At 40.4% G+C, this 22,230-nt stretch overlaps 1 protein-coding gene across 10 annotated transcripts; it reads left to right on the plus strand.

Annotated features, from left to right (window-relative positions):
- Positions 1 to 669: 669 nt before the first annotated feature.
- On the plus strand, positions 670 to 21,858 carry UTP25 (UTP25 small subunit processome component). 10 transcript variants are annotated; one of them, XM_078382922.1, is made up of 13 exons: positions 670 to 3,380; positions 5,228 to 5,267; positions 6,564 to 6,795; positions 8,184 to 8,387; positions 8,979 to 9,067; positions 9,923 to 10,333; positions 11,186 to 11,405; positions 15,366 to 15,568; positions 16,412 to 16,594; positions 16,823 to 16,935; positions 18,570 to 18,815; positions 20,667 to 20,774; positions 21,480 to 21,858. In XM_078382922.1, the coding sequence occupies exons 3-13, from the start codon at positions 6,627 to 6,629 to the stop codon at positions 21,724 to 21,726; spliced, it is 2,193 nt and encodes a 730-aa protein (XP_078239048.1). In that variant the 5' UTR covers positions 670 to 3,380; positions 5,228 to 5,267; positions 6,564 to 6,626; the 3' UTR covers positions 21,727 to 21,858. The 10 variants fall into 10 exon arrangements, with proteins under 10 accessions (XP_078239048.1, XP_072845969.2, XP_072845956.2 ...); XM_072989868.2 differs by having other exon boundaries at positions 670 to 3,293; XM_078382921.1 differs by having other exon boundaries at positions 3,362 to 3,482.
- The last annotated feature ends 372 nt before the right edge of the window (positions 21,859 to 22,230 follow it).

The raw sequence follows: 22,230 nt of genomic DNA on the forward strand, positions 1-22,230 counted from the left end.
CCAAGGGCGAGGCGGGGTTCACCTTTGCCCGCCGTCGGCCTCGCCTCCTCCGGGTTGGGGTTAGTTCTTCCCTCGGCAGGTCCAGCAGGGGATTTTTCCATCCGCTCTAGAAGGAAAACTACCCGCTCAACTAGGGAGCCCGTTAGAAACCGAATGGCTTCACTCGGGAAGAAAACCCCTTAAGTTCAAAGGCAAAAACCGGCGATACCTTTATACGCCACTAAAAAAATCATCATACAATACACGAGCTTTCGGGGATTAAAACATCACTTCATCAGGCCTGCACCAGTATGAAGAACTTAAAAGTCCAAATGTTCATGGCAAAATCGATTACATGCACATCCTTTATTTCACCTTTAAATTCAAGGATTTTTCCACCGTTCTACAGTATGCAAGAACGGCAGCCTCCGGTTTTTGGTAGAAACTCGCCCTCACCTATGTTACACCGGCCTTTACGGTCGAGAGCACGTTTTGCCTGGGACTAGATCCCACTGAGGTCAGCGGAGGGAGGGGGGGTTCGTCCTAGTTTTGCAACCCATTAAATTTAAGACTAAGAACCAGATTAAGTCACAAGCTTCTGTGGACTACTAGACCATGATTTGTGCTCTTTTTCTATGGCTCCTTTTATTGATGTACACTGCCCACAGTGACCATTGGTCAGATTGGCGGCCTAGAAGTCCAGTCAGTCAATCAACAGACAGACCAGCTATTTTTAATTGAGGGGGGCTAGAACATTTGAAGGGGGGCACAGACTGGAAATAGTTTTTCACACTCGACCTTATAAGGTTCCTTATGCGATTTACATAATCCGGATTCGGCCTCTTCAGTATTTCTTTCATATTGTTTTTACGGCCAAGGCAGGAAAAAAATGATAAAGAGTGGACTAAACTGTCTGTCCAATTATAATTCTTCTTCTTTGGTTTAATTGCAACCAACTAACAAGCTCTGGATTTGGTGTTATGAGTCAATTAAGAGAGGCTTTGGCTATTTTGTGCAATTCAGCAGTATGTGGACCGAGAACTCCCAGAAGTACAAGCTGGATTTCGAAGGGGCAGAGGAACTAGAGACCAAATTGCTAACATGTGCTGGATTATGGAGAAAGCCAGAGAGTTCCAAAAAATATCTGCTTCATTGACCACGCAAAAGCCTTTGACTTGGCAAAAGCCACAGCAAACTATGGCAAGTCCTTAAAGAAATGGGAGTGCCTGACAACCTGATCTATCTCCTCAGAAATCTATATGTGGAACAGGAAGCAACCATTAGAACTGGATATGGAACAACTGATTGGTTCAAAATTGGGAAAGGAGTATGACAGGGCTGTATATTGTCCCCCTGCTTATTTAACTTATATGCAGAATACATCATGCGAAAGGCAGGACTGGAGGAATCCCAAACTGGAATTAAGATTGCCAGAAGAAATATCAACAACCTCCAATATGCAGATGATACCACTCTGATGGCAGAAAGTGAGGAGGAATTAAAGATCCTCTTAATGAGGGTGCAAGAGGATAGCGCCAAAAATGATGTGAAGCTCAACATCAAAAAAACTAAGACCATGGCCACTAGTCCCATCACCTCCTGGCAAACAGAAGGGGAAGATATGGAGGCAGTGACAGAGTTTACTTTCTTGGGCTCCAAGATCACTGCAGATGGTGACAGCAGCCACAAAATTAAAAGACGCCTCCTTCTTGAAAGGAAACCTAGACAGCATCTTAAAAAGCAGAGACCTCACCTTGCCGACAAAGGTCCGCATAGGCAAAGCTATGGTTTTTCCAGTAGTGATGTATAAAAGTGAGAGCTGGATCATAAAGAAGGCTGACCGCTGAAGAATTGATGTTTCTGAATTTTGGTGCTGGAGGAGACTCTTGAGAGTCCCCTGGACTGCAAAGAGATCAGACCTATCCATTCTGAAGGAAATCAAGCCTGAGTGCTCACTGGAAGGACAGATCCTGAAGCTGAGGCTCCAACACTTTGGCCATCTGGTGAGAAGACTCCCTGGAAAAGACCTTGATGTTAGGAAAGTGTGAAGGCAAGAGGAGAAGGGGACGACAGAGAATGAGATGGATGGAGAGTGTCACTGAAACGACAAACATGAATATGACCAAATTCCAGGATGCAGTGGAAGACAGGAGGGCCTGGCATGCTCTGGTCCATGGGGTCACAAAGAGTTGGAAAGACGTAATGACTAAACAACAACAACTTTGTGCAAGGGAAGTGCCAGGGCAGGACTGCAGACGAAACTTGTTAGGTGCCATTAGGTCATCTCCAACTCATCTACCTTTTTAAGAACTCCAAAATATCATGGCCACAACAGTCCTGCTCAGCTGTTATAAACAGAAGCCTTTGGCTGTAAGGAATCAGTCCATCTCCTATTTAGCCTTCCTTTTACCTTGTTGCCTTCAGCCTTTCCCAGACAACCTTTATTATCTTTTCCAGATAATCTTGTCTTCTCATGATGTGCCTAAAGTAGGACAGACTCACTTTCAACATTTTTGTCTTTTGTTGTCTTCTTTAAAAACTTATGTCCCACACAGTAACCAGCCAAATAGAGTGGAGGGGAAAAGGAGAAGGAAAATATATTAAGCCTTGAAAATAACTTGATGCTGGGTTTTGCCTATCTTTCTCTTTTAAAGTTCTAAATGCCTTTAATCATCATAATTATAGAACTGTACAGTTGGAAGGGACCCTATGGATCATCGAGTCCATGGTTGTCAAGGAGACACTGTGAATTGCTTATTCAAATCCAGATTTTGAAACAGATTTTGAACTATCTGTAATTTACTGTTATAAGCATTACTTGTTTTAACATTGAGCTCCCCTCATGGGAGGAAGGGTGATACAAAATTCATAAAGTAAAATAAAACAAAATAGTATGCCCTTAAAATGTGTAAGAATCATATTACTTAAGTATACATTATTTTTGTTGACCTTTTAATATTTTCATTTAGAAACAAGCAACTTATATAGACTTTACAGTTAAACAGGGGAGGAAAGATGCTCTAATATAAGCAGATCTTGCTCCCGTATTACGAATTCCGGATTTCTGCAAGAAGAGCAAAGAACCGCAACAGACTAAGTCCCGCCCACTGTCGGGAAACGGAGGAAAACTGCGAGTTCGGGGCCGTAAAGCGACAGGAGGGGATCCACGTGGGACTCCGAGTAGGAAGCGGGACGAACATGGGGAAAAGGAAATCCCGACAGCAACAACAACAGCAGCAGCTGATCAGCAATTTGAGCAAGAAGCAAAAGAAGCATCTCAAAGATTTCGGAGAGGAACACCCTTTCTACGATCGGTGAGCGGTGCTAGCAACAGCTTCGGAGTTGAAACCGGATGCTACTGGCGAGGGAGGGTGTCCGTGGATTCGCAGCATTTCCTTTAGGTCAGCGGCCCCCAACCCGGCGCCATCCATAAATGTTAGGCTACGTTGGCTGTGGATGATAGAGGCTGGAGTCGAGCCCTTTTGGGGGACGAGGGAGAGAAGGTCTGTTTGTAGGTGTGTTTCTTGCCGAAAATGGTTTGCCTGGGTGAAGGCACTGCTTCTTTTGGTTAACGTTTGGATTCCAGGGGGGTTCAGGCTACAATATTTTGATCCGCAGAAATTTTCAGATCGGTCATTTGAATGCTTTTGGTAGACTGACCAGCGATTGTTGTTTGCTTTCGTCTCCTTTCCCGTGCATTATTTGTCTGAGTGATCAAGAGATGACCAAGAGCCCAGTTTTCACGGTACCTTTTGCAGTACCTTTTGCTTCTTTATTTCTTGAATTAATGTGCCTTGAACAAGAAGGGTTTCCTGGTCTCAGGGCCTTGGCTCAAGTCTTGGACAATTGTTCTCCTTTGGTTCTCCAGGCAGGCTAATGGATCTTATGATGACTGTGGTACTGGGGGGAAAAGCTTAGAATTTTGTCTATGACGTGGGATTTTTGCTCTAGCAGGGCAGCAAGTGCTGCAGCTGCTGGCTGCAGTTTGCCATTTACGTGGCAGTTAAAAGATACTGGGGGTCCTCCTCCTCTCCTCAAGATGATAGAAAAGAGACACTGCAGGCAAGGTTGCTCCAAACTTTGCCTACAGTGTCTCCTTTCCATCATCTTGGCTCTGAAATCTGGCCTCAGGTATTGGGCCCGAATCTCAGGGAATGAGGTGCTTTTGATCTGTCAGTCCCATCAGCAAATGTTACTCATCCCTGTTCAGACAGTGCAGAGGATATACCTCAGTTGCTGAGGTAAATAGTTGTTTCTGCTTCAGCCAAAATTGTAGTTGTGTAGCCAGCGACCCCAAGGCATTTGCATTGTACAGATGACCCTAGAAGTTTTGGATTCCAGCTGGTTGCTTCTTTGCGTTCTCCAGCTTACATATGTTGAGGGACATTGACAAGGTTAGTGACTTAGATTTTGCAACAGTTATTTGAACTAAAGATGTTCAGTTTTCAAAGGGTATTTCCTCACTAATTGTGGGCAGTTCTGTGGTGCTTTGAAATACCACAAAGCCAGTTTGCTCAGAAACAACACTTACAAGGTCATATAGGGGCTGAATCCTCACAATACTTAAAAGTCCCTTAGGTCTCAGAGGACTTGGATTTGAGTAAGCATGTGTAGAACTGTTTCAGTAAAAACTGTCTCCAAGGTAGACATATATCATGAGTACTGTTCTTCCATGTTATTCGATGCAGGATTTTCTGATTTAGGAATATGAGTAGGTTGGGCTGCAGTCTGATTTCCTCCCCTTTGAAATAAAACTTTTCTGCAGCCATTTGGGAACCTTACATAATAGTTTCCGTTGAGATTGTTTCATCTCATCTCTTAGGCTGTTTTCTGCAATTCCACTTTCCCTGAAGGTGCGGCTCAGTTTAGGATTATAAGTACGAGGTTGTTTCTGCTCCCCAGTACCATTCTTGGAGGTGTCAAAATGTTGTTATTCAAACAGCAAGGAACTCTTTCACTATTGTAAAACTCTCTTTCTTGGAGAGGAACTTGGAGGGGAACTGTGTGAATCAGGGTCTGATCAGAATATCAGAAGTTGTAACAGATTATATTGAACAGTAATCTTTTTTAATTTTGCTTAGCTCAGTTATCAAAACGTGCAGAATTTTTTTTACCGGTCCTACAGTTCTAAGATTTTTGCTGATGCTTTTGTGTTTGTTTTGTGAGTTAGGATTTAAGTAGTGCATTTGTCTCAGCAGTTTATATATCAGATACTTTAATAAATGTTAATTTAAAATTTTATTTTCAGGGATTCTGGGAAAGAAAAGCCAGCTCAAATTTGTAAACTAGTAAGTTTTGTTATTGTTACTATATATTATTATCATTATTATTTTCATTTCTCTCTGTCTTTCTCTCTGTAGGGAGACCCAAAGCAAATGGCTTTTAAAAAATAAACTAAAATTGAAATCAACTATAGTGGCCAAAATCCTATTAGTTGTGCTTGCTAGTTTAGTGCATTAAACATAAAACTCACTGGAAAATTGCCACATGTTAAGAAGTAAAGTAGGCATGTACTGATGCACACGAAATTGCATTACTTAGTGGGGACACAACTTTCCTGTGTCTCCACCAAATGCACATGTGAACGTGGTGGAACCGAGAGAAAGGCTTTCACTTCGGTAGGAAAACACTGCTAGACCCAATTCATTTAGGGCTTTATATGGCAAAACCTGTACTTTGGCTTGTGCCTGGAAGTGGATAGGCAGCCACTGAAACTGGTGCAACAAGGGAATTATGGGGTCCCTGTAACCATTGGCACAATACTTGGAACATGGAAAAGGTCATTGGGTTATAGTTGGCAAAATTTATGCACCAACTTTGTCAGAATAAAATTTAGTGTTCTTGTATCAGTTGGTAAGGAAGAGGAGGTGCATCAGTAAATGTAGGGGTTTCCCGTGGCATTTTGAATAATACCAATTTTAAATAAAAATTGACTGTGTTAATTGTCTTCATTGGGGATGGAGAGCTGTGGCCCTCTAGATGTCCAGCATGACAAAAGCAAATGTCTGCTGCTTATATACTATAGCAGTGGTCCCCAACCTTGGGCCTCCAGATGTTCTTGGACTTCAACTCCCAGAAATCCTGGCCAGCAGAGGTGGTGGTGAAGGCTTCTGGGAGTTGCAGTCCAAGAACATCTGGAGGCCCAGGGATGGGGACCACTGTACTATAGCACTTAAAGCAGTCTCTGAGTGTTTTACAGTTTAATTATGTAGGCTACACATTGCTACCACCAAGTAAACTGGGTGCATAAGTTTACCAACCTTGGAAGGATGGAAGGCTGTGAACTTCAAGCTGGCCTACGTGGGATTGAGCCAGGGTCGTGAGCAGAGTTTTGGCTGCAGTACAGCAGTTTAACCACTATCCCATGAGGCTCCAGCAGTCAGGGATGATAGTAGTTCTAGTCCCAAACATGACATGTGATTCTTCACCATTGAGTATACTGAGGAGGACTGTAGAAATTTATGATCTGACGTTTGGAGTTTACAAAGCTTCTTGCACCCCATATTCTGATTTGTGTAAGATAATGTCACTTGTTTGCTTGGTAGTGTGTCTGTTGTGAGATATTTTTCTTTCTCCCTCACTAGTCAGAAAATTCTGACCAGTCAAGCTCAGAAAGTGATGCAGAGAATGATTCAGAACAGGTCTCCATGTATCATAAGCTACTGGCCACGTTAAAGACCATTCCAGATTCAGACAATGAGGAAGAGGAGGAATCAGAAGAAGAAAGTGATGAAGATGAAATAGAAGAGGACAGTGATGAACATGAGGAGGAAAGAGAAACGGGGGACGAAGGAAATGCCCCAGAATCAGAATCAGGTAGAGTACTCAAATCCTGGTTTTCATGATTTCCTGGGGGTGGGGTGGTATAAAATGGATAACCACCTCCACCTGACCATTTCCCCCCTCCCACTAGATTTACAGCATGCATATGCCTTCTCTGTCATGGGCAAATAGGGCAGGCCCTGCAATCAGACAAAGTGAGGCAGCCACCTCTAGTGGGGGATGAATATTTAGAATACAGACCTGTGTGGACCATGTATCCTGCCCTAAGTTAGCCTGATGCACTCATTGCTTGGTGGGGAGGTACCATGCCATCTCCAATAGAAAAATTAGATTCAGCTGTAACTCCACTCGGCTTCTGTATGTGAATTGGGAAGGAGGAGGATGTCTTGTCCTTTACCTCATGAACAAAAATGCTGTGGGCAAGAAACGTGCCTTGTAATTGGCTGGTGTCAGAGCAGGCAGAGCAATCCAAATGCAGACCCAGGAGACCATGGAGGAGAGAAGCTGGAGTAAGTGGAGCTCCTGAGGATATGTTAGAAGGGAGTGAGGAGGAGAGCAGTGGCCCAAAAAGCAGGAGGTAGAACAGTTTTATTGGTCCCTCCAGTGAGCGTCCCAGTTCATTCCTCTCTTTCCTGAATCAGGAGTGTGTCAGCTCATTACTGTTTCTCCTTCCCACATTTGAACTGTGCTCACCTATAAGGGCTTCTAAGCAACTGGATGAGATAGAGCCCAGGTGCCAGATTAGCGAAAGCAAACGCTGTTCTTCTGTCAAGTCTGAACAATATTATGTTGCCAGACCTAATTTAGAAGAGGCTTTTAACTGGTGGACTTTATGCATGTGTTTTTAAATTGGTTTAAATTTTGTTTTGGTTTAATGTTATTAACTGTTTAATAGTGTCTTTTAATATAATTCGCCACTGAAGAAAGAAAAACCCACAATACAGTGTTACTTTATTCAATAAAATTCAATGTCTGTCTGGTGATGGTTGTTGTCTTAATGGAGGAAGGTAAAAAAAAATCCTCCAGACCTTCACAATTAAGTTGCTGAACTGGACATTGTTTACCACCATGTGCTTTCATAAATATCTCTTGTAAACTGCTTTGGTAACTACAACTATCACTTGTTTTCTAATGTAATGTAAAACAAATCTGAAATTTTATTAAAACAAATCACAGTTTTTAAAAATATATGGAATGGGTCTTTGAAAGGTAAAACCTGTATCTCAGTTGTGAAAAAAAGGTTGTTAAATTATAGTATATAAGCTTTTTTGCTTACATACTGTGAACTGTAAATTGAGGGTTGAAATCAAAATGAATAAATTATTTGAGAACTTACAATCACTGAGGTTAATGCAGTTCCATTCAGTGGCTCCTCACAGGCACCTAATTCATTATTCCTTTTCATTTTTGATCTGTCATAGGTAAAGAAATTCTGTCACAGGAAAATAATCAGGAGGAGCCAGAAGATTCGACTACTTCTATTAACCTAAAACATGAAGATATTGAAGAATTCACTGATGCAAAACATGAATCTGAATTTAGCCTGGAAACCAATTTTCCAGAAGAGAGTGAAGATGCTAGTGCAGATCAGAAAGAAGGGAGTTCTGCTCCAGAAGTTACAAAAGGTAGAGTTTACTAATTTATTTATTTTTATTTATTTATTTGATTTATACCCCGCCTATCTGGACTACTTGACCACTCTAGGTTAAAAAGGAGGATGAGTGGAGGCTACAAGCTAATTGGAGGCCAGATATGCCTCCTGATTGCAGAGCCTGCTTGAGCCTGTTCAAACAGGACTGTCAAGCAGTCGGCAGAGACACTTAATACCTACTGAACTCTATCTTGTGCCATCCTTGGGATATTTTGGATGACAACTTCCAAAAGCCTCAGGTAGCATGGCCAACAGAGATAATGGGAGTCATAACATCTGGAAGGTGCTCATCTATGAACCTTCCAAACTAGGTATAATCTCTAGAAATATTGTCCATTTAATGTTGCTGTTCTTTGTGCTGCAGAGGGGTCCCGTCACCTATCTTTGAAGACATGTTTTTCATGTGGTGTTAGATTTCAAATTATTGGCAGAGTTTTAATAATCGTTTGTTTCTGCAAGTGGCTGTTGCTCGTTTTGAGTAATCAGGTCTTTTTAAACACTTTATAGCTGATTTTTTAAAAAAATACAAGTCACTCACATAACTGTTTTAAATCTCTTGACACAGATCCATTTCAATGTCATATGAGTGAAGAACTGGATGAAACAGAAATAGATAAAATACTTGCACACTCAAAATCTGCTAGCCAAACGAAGGTAATAATCCATCCTGTTTCCAAATTTGGATCAGTTTCTTGAATTTGTTACTTGGATTCAATGGAGAGTGTCCGCTTGTGTAGCTGCACCTTCTCAATGGAGTCAGCAGAAGATTGCTGTTGATTAAAAAGTTACTTTTTCAGTTTTAGGGTGCCTGTGACTTGAATACAATGAAATGAATTTGCACACACCCTGAAATAAAAAAGGAAAACTTTAATCAGCAGCAGTCTGCCACTGATGAAGAAATAATTCCAATTAAGCTGATGACCAAAATACTGGTCAATGTATATAAGTTAAAAAAAATAAATTCAACCTAGTTGATGCATAAGTGGTGCTCACCTTCATTAAAAAAAAGAGAAGTCAAGATCTTCACAAAGTCTCTGAGAAGATAAATTGAAGTTCAGTTCCATTTTCTTTTTTAAAATAAGGTTACATTGATCTATAGGGATAAAATAAAATTCCAAAACTGCTAGTAAGTGGTTCATTTTTTAGGATCAACAATAAATGCACAAAATACTCAGTTATTTGAGTTAGAATTCTTCCTTAAGTTTAAGGTAAAACAACAACAACACCTTGTTTTAAGGGTGGTTCAAACACTAAAGTTCAAAAACATAGCTGTTTTAAACTGCAGAGCTGAACTGCAAAATGTGATTTGATGAGTAAGAGAACCTCACAAATGTCATATAACCTCTGGCAAAGCCAGCTGGGAAGAAGACAGTGTGGAGAGTCTCCACTGTAAACTGAAAAACAACAGTCACTTGAGAGCCTGCATTGAGCCTTAAGTGAAACACACAGATTTGAGGGTTATGGCAGGTTTGTTCTGCTACACTTAACTTGTGTTTGTCTTCCTTTTAGTGGCCAGTGCTGGGCCAGCTAGTGGTTTCTTCTTCATCAGAGAAGTTTGGAATGATTAAGCCATACAAAGAAGTGGATCTGAAACAGCTTCATCTTCAAAAGCCATTAGGATCCACTTGGCCAAAAGTGAACAACCCATTCCTTTCAAAGCAAGCCAGTACAAAAGATCACCCATTCACTGCATTGCAAAAAGAGCTCTTCTGCATTATGAATTCATACAAGGACTTGTTTTACCCAGAGAGGACTGCTTTAAGAAATGGGGAGGAAGTTCGCCATGCCTACTGTCTCCATGCCCTAAACCATGTCTTGAAGGCAAATGCACAAGTGCTTAGCAATAATGCTAAGCGAAGGGATCAGAAACCTGGCATTGATGATGATAATTTCAGGGATCAAGGACTCACAAGACCAAAGGTGAAAGTACTTTAATGAATGTATAGTTATTGCAGTGGTACTGTAGAGTTCAGAGTTCTTTCATATTGCATTATGAGTCCCTAAATGTGGTACAAAACCATTCATGATATGGTGGTTACAAGGAACAGCCTTGTTTGTATTCTCTTGTCATATGATAAACTAAGGATCTCCACTGATTTATTCCATCAGTTTAGAAGTGTCATGCATTAAGGTATCAAGTGATGCCACCTATCAAATCCCCCTTCTTATTGCATTTATTCAATTTGTAAAAAGCTGGGCCAGTTTTGCTGTTTAAACTTGGGTCCAAAATTTCTGTCATTGAACACCAAAATAGAAAAAAATGTTTCTCCAGGATTTATCTTTGGAGGCAGGGATGGTGGATTACGGTAGATCTTGGATCCACCTTCTTTGCCCTGGATTCCCAAAGGCCACCAAAATAATGCTAGAAAACACAAAAGAAGAAAGTGGAAATGATGGGGCCTTCATTTCCAGTTTGAAAATTGGCATTTTGAGATGTTAAATTGATTAAGGTGAATATTCTGTCCTTATTAAATGTGAATTGCCATTCCTGGAAGGCTCTAGCTACAATTCACTGTTTTAGGGGCCTTTTTGTGGGAAGGAGAAGGGAGTGGGAGAGTGCTAGGAGGCTGCAGAAACAACCTTTGGGGACCATGTGTGGCTCTAGGGATACTCATTGCCTACCCTGCTTTAGAGGTTCTTAAACTTTGTTTTTAGTGACACTGAAACCAGGTGGGGTTAGCCATCGGTGGCCAGTATCTGACAATGTGGATTTTAAAAAGAACCCTTTCTCACAAAATATTGAATGGGTTGTGTTTACGTTTCTCTACATAGGTATTGATGGTGGTGCCGTTCCGAGAATCTGCTTTACGTGTTGTGCACATTTTAATCAATCTCCTTGAATCAGCAAATAAAAAGAAAATCGATGTGAGTAACAAAAAACGGTTTAAGGGAGAGTTTGGCTCAGATCCAGATGAGAAGCCTCCAAATCTGAAACGGCCAGAAGATTATGAAGCCGTTTTTGCTGGAAACATTGATGACCACTTCAGGATAGGTAATGGAATCCTGTGATCAGTAGCTTACGTATTTAAACAGTGTCAGAGTTCAAAGCATGTTATTGTCTGTTACTTTTTTCCTGCGTGCCAAATTGAAACCATGCCAAATGTCCCAGCAGTGACCACATGGTGCATTAAGTCATTCTGGCATAAGAAATAGAAACTGGAAAAAGGATTTGATGCTTCCTTTTGTAAGAATAATTAATTTGCAGATAAACTAACCAGGAAGGAAGTCACTTTGTGTGTTGTCCTCAGTAGTGAGCAGATTTCAGGCTTGTGAGATCGACTTTGTCTTTCCAGTTAGAACGTTTAGGTCCACCATCCAGAGTTAAGTGCACAAAAGGAAGAAAGGATGAATGCAGAGATTTATTCCATGTGTGGGCTGCATGTATTCCCTCCAACACTCCCCCCACACCCAGTCTTTAAAATAAAATTTTAAAAAATTGCTTCAAAATCCCCTTGTGACCTCAAAGGGAATTGGGTTGATTTTGACATGTTGTGAGGGCTTTTAGTACCCGTGTCTCTACTCATGTCCAAAATTTTGTTTGAAAACCCAATTTTTGGAGATAGAGGGGGGAAATTATATGTAGTAGTTATGAAACCATTCATCATGGAGGTGGTTGACCCAGTTTAGAACTGTGAACTAGGGAATCTTTTGAATACATTCAGCACAGAAATTTGCTTTCACTACTAGAACTAAGCTTACAACTTTTTCTGTAAAGTAGCAGTCCCTGCTATTTTTTGGATCAAGTTAACTTGCTAAGGAAAAACCTTGTTGTGGTTCTTACTATTAAAGAGTGGGTGTCAGAACTCCAATTTGATAAGTACTATTCTTGATTCATTATGTTGCTAATAATTTTCAAATGACAGTAGCTTTTCCTTGTTTAAAAAAAATCTGCATGGAAAACTCCATTCCATTGACTCTCACCAATGGGGGGTGGAATCCCCAGAGCATCAGAAGTTACTTTGGTTTGGTAGAGTGTGTCTAGCTCCCTTATCCTTTTAGTATGTTTCAGTGGAAGAAGATACAAAGGAAAGGAATGATTAACACACAAAATTTGTGAGCTTCCAAAATCAAATTGTGTTATGTCATTTCATGAGTCCAAACTGTGATGAGAGAATTGGGCAGCTCTGCTGACCCAGCCGGTTGCTTCATTGCAAGGTGGTGATATATATACTGTACCCTGTGATCACACAGAAGACTAGGGCAGAGTGTCCTCCACTGTGTTTGGCCTGCATTTCCTGGCTACCTCTTGCTTGGTTGTTTAACAGCCCAGGTTCTATACAAGAAGAGACGCCAGGAATGATGGCAATCACAGGGTCAACTTGGAATATGTGATGGTCTCATGTCAAGTTGCTATAACTTGATTGTGCATTGTACAATGACATACCAAAGCAGTCATTAAGAACGGCTACAGAGAAGCTATTATTATCCATTTATTGTTCAACTCCAAATTCTGTCATTCCTGTGATGGAGGGGTGGGCAAACAGAGGTCTAGAGAGGGAGTGCATATATTTTCTACTTGACATTGGAAAGCTGATGAAAAATACTTTATTTAATTTATTTTTAACTGAAAGGGTTACTTTGCACTTTATAGTAGCTGGGAGGAACAATTATTCTTGAGCTGCTGTTGTTTTTTAACTTCTCCTCAGCTCAAAACAGTTTGCTGAGGTGGAGGAGTGCAAGAAACATGGTGAAATTTCTCCCAAAGCCATGGAGGCCACAAAGGAACTGATCTATATGTAATGGAGTGGATCTTGCATATATCCAGGATATTTTGTCGAAATGATCTTAGAAGTCATGAGGGAACTAAAGCTGAATTTGATTGCCATGTTGAGACCTATAGCTGTTAATCAAACAGCACCTGAAGAAAGGAGAAATTCAGTAACCGAGATACAGTGGTGCCTCGACTTACGAACAGCCCGACATAGTGACCATTTTGAGTTACGACCAGCTCCGGCCACAAAATTTTGCTTCTACTTGCGACTGGAGCTCTGAGTTACAACCAGAAAAAGGTGGGGAATTCAAATTGCTAACCGTTGGTGGCGAAGAGGCTGATTCTTTGTAGCTCTTTCACCCCAGCAGTTAGAGTGTGTGATTGGAGAAGGCTTCGGACTGCCTGGTAACGTAAGGTGCTGCTTTCTATTTTTAAAAAACTGTTCTGGGTGGGTTTCGCGGTATGGTTTTGGGCTGGGTGGTGGGATTATGTTTCTATGCTATGATGGGTCTTCAGGTTTGTTTGCTCTTTGGGTTTGTTTTTCCCCATTTCCGATAGGTCTTGCAGGGTTTGTTTTTTGGGTCCCCCCCCATTTCCGATGTGTCTTGCAGGGTTTGTTTGCTTTTCTTTTCTTTTTTCCTTCAGCCGGAACAGATTAATTGCGTTTCCGAAGGGTCTTACAGTATTTTGTTTTTGATGATTTTTTTTTCTTCAGCCGGAATGGATTAATTGCATTTCAATGCATTCCTATAGGAAATGTGGTGAATATACGACCATTTAGAATTATGACCGGAGTTCTGGAACCAATTAAATTCATAAGTTGAGGCACCACTGTATAAGGTTAATGTGCCAAATGGTGATCATGTAGTTACAACACTGTGATTTCCAGCTGAGTTCTTGTACGCCTCAGTGAGGTGCAGTGAGTCTAAATGTCGACTGAGCAGAAAGTGCCAAGACCATTTCAGGAATCTATAATTTCATGACGGTTTAATGCCGTGTACTCTACACAAATTTCTCCTATGGCCTGGTGTCTAGGATTGTATGTGTGAGAAGGCAGGCTTCAGGCTCGGTATTCCCAAAGATATTACATAAGGTATTAGCGAACACAATAAGAATGTCAAGTAATACTTATTATTACCACTGGTAGGCTTCACCTTAATTAAGGCAAGTTGCTGAATGGTTCCCTTCAGTTTTCCTTTCTTTGCATATCTGTGAGCCAGGCTGAAAGAAGAAGAGTCCCCTTAACAGCACTTGATAAACATGGGTTGTTTCTTGTCTGCAGTTGCCACTTCAGCCCTGCACTATAATAGGTTTAGAATAGAGGCCAGTATTATATATATGGGCCCTTCAGGTATCTTAGTAGCTCTCCCAGGTGCTGCTTTCAAATTAGCAGCAGCTGCTGCCATCGCCTGCTTTTTCACTTGTAAACATGAGGCTACATGCCTTGTTTCGAAGGGAAATGATATTTATTCTTCTTAAAAAAGAGGACTCATGTGTTCCATCAGAAAAAATTGGCTTTTCTCCATTGCTGAGATAAGCCAGTTTTGCCACTAGTAAGTGTCCTTGCAGGGCTAATGTTACTATGGTGATGGCAGCAAATTCAAGGGTGGGATATAGCCCTCCATAGGTTTGGAGGGGTTTTCAGAGGCAGCCCCCCCTCCAGAGGTTACCCCTTTCCATGTCCATTTCCAGTATGTCTTGTAAATTTAATAAGACTAATGCATGCCCTTTAAAAGTAGTTTGGAACTAGGAATGCTTTTTGGTCAGTTTAACTGTAGATTGTGAATGCACAATGATGCAGTTTTTTATATGTTCTCTTAGAAATAGACTTCTCAATGCTCGTAGGGGCTTGCTCCCAGTTAAGTTTGACGAGGGTTGCAAGTTTGTATTTAAAGCCTCTTATCTGAACTGGTTTAAATCCCCCCCCCTTGATGTCTTTTCAGGATTTCAGCCCCATGGTTGTCACAACTTGAGTAGACCCACTGAATCAGTGGAATTGAGATACCATTCTGCATTAGACTCAATGAATTCACGCTAGCTGGGGCTAGCAGCTAGATTCAGGCCATAGATTCTAGCAGGCCAGCTTCAAGTTGAAATGAGCATTCTCAAAAGCCATTTGAGTCATTCTTACGGCACTAACCCACCAACAAAAATAGGTTCTTCAATCACTTGTTTGCTTCCTGGTTCCTGTTATTTAACTATTGAACAATGATGTGTATGTGTGTGTGTGTATTTGAACAGGTGTTGCTGTTCTTCAGAAGAGTATGCGACTCTATGCGCCATTTTATTCTTCTGATATCATCATTGCATCTCCCCTCGGCCTGAGGACTGTAATTGGAGCTGAGGGGGAGAAGAAGCGAGATTATGATTTTCTCTCATCAATAGAAGTTCTTATAATTGATGAAGCTGATGTTTACCTAATGCAGAACTGGGAGCATGTTTTGGTAATGATTTTTTAGCATATTACGGTATTCTATATAAACCATGATAAAATGTGGCCATGTTCACAGATAAGATACAGCCATGTTCACAGAAGTAGCCATGTTTTTTGGCAGAATCAAAAATGAAAGTACTGTAGCACCTTTAAGACTAGTGAATATATTTCATTGTGTGGTTTTGTGGGTTACAGGCCACTTCTGAGGATTGTAAGCCATAGAAATGTATACTGAAAAAAAATCCGTAAGTCTTAAATGTGTCACAGTATTAATTGGTTTGGTTTGTAAGATGCATCATCTACAGTGCCATCTTTACCATTAGACAGAACAAAGTTTTTGCCTCAGGTAGTGGATGATGGGAGGCAGCAGCAACATGCCACCTGGGCTGATGATGGGATGCTCTAAGGGTGCTTCAAATAGATCTGGATAGATGTGAGAAATTTGGAAAAGCAAATGACCTTTGTGACGCCTCCTTTCTCCATATTGAGAATATTCCATATTTCTTCTTTCTCCTGTAGGAACAATAAAACTAGCTAAAATATTTTAATTTTAACCATTCTAAAAACACCCACTTGTTCACGATTGGAGTAATAATACAAATTGGATTTCTGGAAACTTTCAACCATGAAGAGAGAGCTCCAGTTTCTTGGATGCTGCAGAAGCAGAATTTCACAAATGACTCTTGAGAAGGAACTAAAGCTTCCCAGAAACAATAGTGGAAGTTTAAATCTGCAAAGAACAGAGTGTTTTATTTAATATTCCCAGTCACTATTATGATTCCCCCTCCTTTTCTTAATGTTGCATCTAGACTTCAGACAATGTTTTTTTCTTTTATTTTTAATATGCTCACAGCACCTGATGAATCACCTTAATCTGTTACCTTTGGAATCTCATGGAGTGGATTTCTCACGGGTGCGAATGTTCAGTTTAAATAACTGGTCAAAGTATTATCGCCAGACCCTGCTGTTTGGTGCCCTCCAACATCCGCATATCAACTCCATCTTCAATAAGCACTGCTTCAATTACAGGGGACAGGTGAGTATGTTGAGATAGTCAGAGAAGAGCCCGCTCCAGGTACCACAAGCAGGCGAAATGTGCCACCTGTTTACAAAAATACAGGCCCTTCTTTGGAGTGACCTTGCGTTTGGAACGCTTTTCTGAGGAAGACACAATTGTTTTTCCTTTTATTTTTAGGTAAGAATTGATTTCAGATATTCAAGCCTGACATTATTTTTATTTCACTTCTGCCATGGTTTCTTGCAGGTAGCTGTAAGGAACGTGCCATTGACGGGCTCCATCAGTCATGTTGTGGTACAGCTTCCTCATGTTTTTCGCAAGCTGGAAGCTGAGAATTCTGTTTCTGTAATAGATGCAAGGTAATGTGGCCTTTTGTGCTATGCTCCACCTATGACAGCTACAATTTTTCTGATATCAGTGTAGCAGACTGGAAAATGTGGGTTTTCTTATATTTTAAAAAAGTAAACCATCAAAATCTGATGACAATATATATTAATCTAAATATTTAATCTGTCCTCTGCTGTGGTATAGAAAACTAGTATCCGTAAATCAGAAACAAACTTCTTCACAGGATCCTTATACAGCTAAAAGGACACCATGTACAAGACTGGAACAGGCTTGGGGAAGCCCTAGAGTTTGCAAGAATACTATAAAAGCAAACTAGGAAGCCCTAACAATTGGGCACACCCCATGGGGTAATTCAGTGTGGCTAATGTCAAGTGGGAACAGAATACTAACTTGAACATAGATTTTGTCAGGTTCCTGCTCACATGTCTGTGCTCAAGCAGGAACTTCTCTCCCTCACTCAGTTATTCACTCACTCTGTTACTCATTCACACCCTCACATATGTCAGTTTTGAATTTTGTATGTATAGAGTGTTGAAGTGATTAAGGGAATTGTGAAAAAAAGCAACTCAGAAAATGTGTACAATATTGTGCTAAGAAGATGAATGTTGAACAGCAGTTGAAAAGTGAAACAGTCTGCCAGCTCTTCAGCCAAGTCTGAAAGCAAGGCTATAAGCTCTTGTATTTTTGGGTTGAAATATATGTTTTTGTCTGTAACTTTTATAGCTAAAAATTTATTACTGAAATAGATTGTTCTGACCCACGTCCTGCCTCATACAACTTAAGTTTTGCTTTTGCATTTCTTATTTGCAACTTTTCGTAATTGAAAAAATATTTGATGGCAATCATATCTGCAGCTTTTCACAAAGTTCAAGAATCGATTTCTATTTAAGCATCTATGCCTATAGTTTTTCATAGCTGTAAGACTGATTTCTGAAATACCGTATGCGTGTAGCTTCTTAAAAATTACAGGCTGAAAAATGTATAAACAAACATACAGATAAAATATTGTGGCATTTTTGCAACTAGCACATTTTATTGCCAGTTTGGCTTTCATAGATAACGGCACATGTCTTCAGACACACATGTCAGGTCAGAAAGTCTGATGCCTAAACAGTTCTCTAGGAATTCAACAGAACTTTATAGATCCCCTAGAAATCCATTTTAATAATTTGCTCCTTTGTTTGGGCATTTTATCATTTTTAAACATGTTCAATTGTTAGACATGAAAGAAATTCTTTCATAAGGCAATGTTACTTCCTGTACAATGACCTTGCTTCCAGACTGAGCTGGATAGCTGGCTGATTGATTTGCAGTGACTTTTTAAACTGGTGTTCAAACCTCATTTTAGAAATGCAGTATCCAGTTTAAAAAATGCAGTATTCCAGTTTGGAAACCAGTTTCAGGGCTGCTTTCCTTATATTCCCCCCCCCCCCCCAATTATTGTAACACTCATTACACTCAAAATTCCACATCTTGGCACACAGAAATCTTCTCCACGTCTGAAGAAGTGGATTGTAATCCACAAAAACTCATACTGAAATAAAATTTGTTAATCTAGAGGTGCCATAATATGTGTGTTGTTGTTGTTTTCTAAAACAGAGTCACCAGCTGCCTCTCTGAACAACTATTTTATTTTCTTAATCAGGTTTCATTTTTTCATTGAGAAAGTGCTGCCTGAGTATCGTGATGCAGTCATGTCACATACGCTCATCTACGTTCCTTCCTATTTTGATTATGTGCGTCTTCGCAACTATTTCAAGAAGGAAGAGCTCAGTTTTACTCATATGTGTGAATATACCAGTAAATCCGGCATTTCCCGAGCAAGGCAATTCTTTCTAAAAGGAGATAAACAATTTCTAATTTTGACAGAACGTTTCCACTTTTATAAAAGGTAAGTTGGGTCCCTTAGATATTAGATATATTAGAACTACAAATCTGAAAAGGACCATGTGGATCATTGTGTCCAGCCCTTCTCAGGAAGGCACGGTGGGGAATTGAAATCCCGACCTCTGACTTAGCAGCCAGATATCAAAACCACCGAGCAATTCTCTTGGTGTCTGGCCTTATTGTAGGAGGGCTACATGAGGTCATACCCACTTTTATGTCAAAGAAATGAAAAATGAATATATTAAAATTACTGTACCAACATTATGGAAAGCTTCCTGTACTATCCTCCAGTTTTCTGAATTATGCATGACCACTTTACAATGCACGCTCTTGAAGGAATGGCCACTTACAGCTAATCACGACAAACTGGAACTAAAGGAATTCCAGCCTATTATAGGCAAGCCACTGTCCTGGCATGTCACCAGTAGGAGCAGCTAAAAAAACTGAAATCCATGGTTGATTGCCTGGTGACCTGCAGCCTCAGCAGGGAGTAATGGCTCTTTGGCTCATCTCTCCTCTGACAATGCAGATAATTAATCCAGTGTGTGTGTTATGTTTAATTATCTTGCTTGTTGCGAGGGAAATAAGCCAGAAAGCTAGCTGCATCCTGAGTTTGTATGCCACAGGGAACAAATCAAAGTCTTTGATTGCTGACCCTTGACGAACCAGGATTCTTCTTTACAATGTACATACAAATGTTTGTTGTATTTACTCTTCAGTTCTAGAACCAAAGCTGCAAATTAGTTTCTGTGACAGTTACTGATTAAGGAGCTTATTGAGTGGTTTGGCTCTCTGAAAGGTATAGACCAGGACTCTGTACATGTTCCCTAAACCAGTTTGGAAGCCAGTTGAGGGTTCTGGATTGGAACCCGATTTGATCCAGAGAAGGTTGTGCCCTCTCTGATTTGATCCATGCCCTGTATCCAAATCAGATTGTAAAGCCTCCCATTGATTTGAGTTGGAAAACTAAAACAGCTGTAAGTTCGTGTTTGTTTGTTTCCTTGGTGTAGTTGAAATTTGGAGATTTGATAGATCTTAACTAGGAGAGCAAAGTTCACATATCTGCTTTCAGGATTCTGTGTACAGGTCAGTTTACTTTTTTTTAAAAAAGGAGCGGGCTAAAGTGACTTAAACCCTTGGTTTGACATGTTTTGTATATTTGCTATACTTATTCCTAAAACTAAATCTAGCCATTCAGTTTCCATTTGGGCCTCACAGAAATTGGTCCAAATTAGGCCATTTTGATTGATAAATTGGATTCTGGCCAAAGCTAGTGCATAGACCCAGTTTTAGACAGTTGGAAAATATTTATTTGACTTATTAGAACATTTTCAAATGGTCCTTCCTCCTTGCAGATTCCAGAGCAGTGTATAAATATGTCTTGAAGCAGGAGTGAAAAAGTAATTAGGGCAATAAACACTCCAAAAGTATGTCAGCAAAATAAGAAAAAGCAGGAACAAGCTGATTCAGTTAAAATCCCCTAGTAAGAAGGATATGGAGCTGGTTCTGAAAATACTGGTGCTGTCATACTTCTATTATTTTGGGCCCCTTAACTTAAAATAGTTTTATTCCTTGTTCACCCAAGTCCTATCCATATGTACCAAATTATGTGGAATATTTGTGCATAGAGGGGGAAGCTCAAGATCTGTTTCTTCTTTCCGAACATTTTATGTCCTCCTATCTATGGAGGGTAGTAATGAGTCTGAACAGTGAGAACAGTAAGAGCTCTCCATATCAGTTGAGACTTTAACTTTACACACTTTCCCTCCAATTCAGAAAAGCGGAGGTTGGAAAAGTAACTGTTGGACTGTGAACTCTAGAATCCTTATGAACAACGTTCCCTCTAATTCTCTAGATTGCTGGGAATGGTCCCTGCCCCATGTGCACAAGGTTCTGGCCGTAACCAGAAGCAAATAGGCAGCAACATGACTTGGCTGTGCAGCTCTGATACAGCGCTATGCAGGTGTGCAGCTTAGAGGGAACACTGCTCATGAAGATTCTGGACATTGTAGTCAAAAAACTTAATTTGTTAAGCTCTCGCCCAAAATCATTTCTAGGTAAAAGCATCAGTGCTTTGGAGAAGACCCATATACGTTTTGCTTCAGTTCCCTTTTCATTTGTTTTCTGGCTAACTAGTTATAGAGAGACAGATAAAGAAATTCTTGATTTGTAGGCACCAATTCCTGTTAAACTATACATTTAAAGTTCCTTCTAACACACCCAAGAATTGGGTGGTATTCTTACTCTCTAAGTTCAGTGGCACAAACAAAGGTGGCTAGAATTAATACAGGAGACTGGGCTTTTAGGCTGTTGGCTTGTTAGATATCAGGCAGGGGGAGATTAGATGAGAAGTTGTTAGTGGATATTGGAAGAGAAAAGAATATCAACAGGAAAGCAAGGGGAGCTCTTCAGACATTCAGATACCATGCTTTTAATGGCTTGTGATATACAGAAACTACTTTCATATTCCTGGGTTTCAGCTCTACTCCTATACTAGTTTGGAAGCATTTGCAGTCTTCACTAGGTGAAAATCCAGGATTTGGGGATTCAGTTAAATCACACAAACCATCTTTATTGCTGTTGAAATACATTGGCAGGACTTACCAAGAACTTTTATGGTATCCTTTTGGAAAGCAGTAGTTGCATAAATCTCTTTCCTTTCATTCAGGTACTCGATTAGAGGCATCCGGAACCTCATTTTTTATGAACTGCCAACCTATCCACATTTCTATAGTGAGGTCTGCAATATGATGAAATTGGCAGGTGGGGGAGAAGAAGCTACCTTGACCTGCACAGTGTTTTACTCAAAATATGATGCACAGAAGTTGGCTGCTGTGGTGGGTGTTGAGCGGGCAGCCCAAATGCTCCAGTCTCCCAAAAACGTACACCTTTTTGTCACTGGAGAAACAGAGTAAAATAAGGATTAAACTGACATTTTAATGAATGCCTTAGCCTCTTGCACAGTGTTTTTGCCGCCTGTATTTCTTCTGAAATGTGTGGAATGAAGGTTAATACAACTTGATATAGAAATAAAGTTTGTAGAAACATGTGAGTTTCTTCTGTGTATCATGAGAATAATGCCAAAGCGCAGGTTAAACTGTGACATCTTTTGTACAGGATAATTTCTCATAGTTCTCTCTACTCCAGTTAATATATTCTAACTAGTTTAAACTGCAATCCCATTCATCCTTGCTGTTGGCTGTGCCTTATGGAAGTTGTTCAAAACATCTGGAGAATGCCTGTTTAAGGACAGCTGTTCTAGTCCAATGCCTTTGCTCATGTTTGTGAAAAGGATAGCAGTTCTTAGTTCTTTTTCCTCCAATTATTTTGGGACTGTTTAATGTCTAGCATTGCCCTATTACAAAAGGTGAACCACATCTTACTCCCTTATGAAATAAGAGGTAAAAGTTATAAACTAG

This window comes from Pogona vitticeps, chromosome 1 (genome assembly GCF_051106095.1).
Source record: "Pogona vitticeps strain Pit_001003342236 chromosome 1, PviZW2.1, whole genome shotgun sequence".
Lineage (NCBI taxonomy): Eukaryota > Metazoa > Chordata > Lepidosauria > Squamata > Agamidae > Pogona > Pogona vitticeps.